The following is a 2,358-nucleotide window of genomic DNA, read 5'->3' as shown; positions in this document are numbered from 1 at the left end:
AGTCTTTAACCTAGTCATTAGCCTAGTCTTTAACCTAGTCTTTAGCTCAGTCTTTAACCTAGTCATTAGCCTAGTCATTAGCCTAGTCTTTAGCCTAGTCTTTAACCTAGTCTTTAGCCTAGTCTTTAACCTAGTTTTTAGCCTAGTCTTTAACCTAGTCATTAGCCTAGTCTTTAGTCTAGTATTTAATCCATTCTTTAGCCTAATCTTTAGCCTGGTCTTTGGCTAAGACTTGAGCCTATCCTGGATGACTTCTCCGGCTTGTTTCTCCACACTCGGGGCTCTCTGACTGTTGTCCCGGCAGACAGCAGAAGAACCACATGGATGTTTTTGTACAGACCTCTGTGACGACTTCTGTTTTGACTTGGCACTAAAGAAATTCTGATCTCCTTGTTACTATTCGGTTCTTCTCACGTGTAGGTGTGTCTCCATTGTGAGTGTGTCCCCACTCTGTGGGCGGGATCATCTGTCAGAGCTTTGAGCGAGGGCGGGGCTTATGGCAGCACTCGCTGCTTGGTGAGGACAGTGACTGCTGAAAGATTAGTGCCTTCGCTTGCAGCCTCTAAAAGTCCAAACACATAAGGAAAAGTAGTTAACACCAACTAAAAGGATGTAATCAGATTACATCCTGTTTTACAGGCTAGTCAAAAGTAATCAGATTACGTCCTCATTGACTCAAATAAACGGATCTGTTAGCAAACAGAACACACAGGGTCTGTTTACATCCTAGTAAATAAACCTATCTGGCGTCTCCTCTTGTCTCGCCTCGCCTCCTCTTGTCTCCTCTCGCCTCCTCGTGCCTGGCCTGGCCTCGTCTTCTGTGTTTGTGAGGACGTCTGATGGGGGACTCAAGCATGGCGAGGTCGATGGAGGACACAGTTTGGTGTTTGACACTTCCTGGTATTTTTTGTGAGATCTGAGGTCAGCTGACCACCAGCAGGAAGTACTGCTGGAGGGGGGAGAGTGCAGAGGTCAAAGGTCAACCTCACAGAGACGGTTGGCAGGGAGGCTGTGGTGACATCACGGCAGCATTTTCCACATCCTGTTGAAGCCAAGGTTACTTCCTGTCTCTTATTGTCTCTGCAAGATCCTACTAGCACACCCCCCCCCCCCCCCCCCCACACACACACACACACCTTGTTGTCCCCATTCATATTCACAGAGACATGTTGGGTGTTTGCGACGTTAACTGTAGATCTAATCCTGTGTGTCCTCAGCCTGTCCATCAGGACACTTTAAGGTCGGTCCAGGAAATGGCGGCTGTTCTCCATGCCCAGCCAATAGCAACACGCGGATCCCAGGCTCCTCCTACTGTCCCTGTCTCCCAGGTTACAGCCGTGCAGACTCCGACCCTCCACATGTCTCCTGCACACGTAAGACTCCTTTGTCTTCTGTCTTTTGTCCTGTGGGTTTTCTTTACACTTTTGTCCAACGTTCTTTTCTTTCTTCCTTTTGATATTTTCAGGTATTTTCTTACGTTCTGTTTTCTTCTTCTTGTTGTTCTCTCTGGTTGGGGTCAGATTACCCATAATGCAGCTGGGTGTTGTCACCGCCTCATCTCTGAACTTCAGCCTAAAGTCCTTCTGTCTTTGTGTCTCGGTGTAAACTGAGATTCATGTGAAAATAACCAGAAATGGCCCTTAAAGAACTTTTAAACACCCCCCGAAGAATGACTGCACAAACACACGCACATAAACACAAACACAAACACAAACACACACACACACACAACCCTGTCCGCCCCTTTAAGTGCCCCAGCATTGCCCCTGTAACTGCATCGCCCCAGGCAGCATCAATTAGGACAAATTAATAGACTCATTACTTCATTGTTCGTGTGTCGGGGTTGCACAGGTAGTGGTTACACACACACACACACACACGTTTTAGGTTTCAGATGTGTGTGTGGAAGCTGGAGCTCCTCAATCAGTATGAATAAAAACAGGTCAAGCTGCCTGACAGTCTGCACTCAGGGAGAAAGGCGGAGGCCCAGTTTCCTCGGTCTAAACGGTTCTTGTATTCACCGTTTTAGATGGAACTGTTATCACGCTCCAGACTGAACTGTCTGCGGACGTACACGTATCACTGAGCCGAAAGTCACAGCGGCAGTGACATACATGGCATCAGTGTTGCCAGATGTCTGATACATTCTTCCCTTATTTATCACGGGGGATCCGTACCCTGAAGACCCGCAATAAGTGAAAAACCGCGAAGAAAGAATAGTAGTACAAGTAGTAAGTAGTGGTTTATTTTAGTGTATGTATATATCTGTGTATCTGTATATATATCTGTATATGTATATATGTATATATATATATATGTATATATACTGTATATATATATATATATATATATATATAT

The 2,358-nt window shown here is 45.7% G+C and overlaps 1 protein-coding gene across 1 annotated transcript; it reads left to right on the top strand.

Annotated features, from left to right (window-relative positions):
* Positions 1-438: 438 nt before the first annotated feature.
* Positions 439-1,373, top strand: LOC119429870 (ephrin type-B receptor 4b; the record flags this gene model as incomplete). The annotated part of the gene is given in 2 exon segments (XM_037697395.1): positions 439-516; positions 1,218-1,373. Coding segments are annotated over 2 exon segments (234 nt in total), but the record flags the coding sequence as incomplete, so codon positions are not given.
* Positions 1,374-2,358: the final 985 nt, after the last annotated feature.

The sequence above is a fragment of the Nematolebias whitei genome, unplaced genomic scaffold (genome assembly GCF_014905685.2).
Source record: "Nematolebias whitei isolate Nwh7 unplaced genomic scaffold, NemWhi1 Nwh_scaf_9454, whole genome shotgun sequence".
Classification (NCBI taxonomy): Eukaryota; Metazoa; Chordata; class Actinopteri; order Cyprinodontiformes; family Rivulidae; genus Nematolebias; species Nematolebias whitei.
This window is presented reverse-complemented; position numbering and strand designations above follow the sequence as displayed.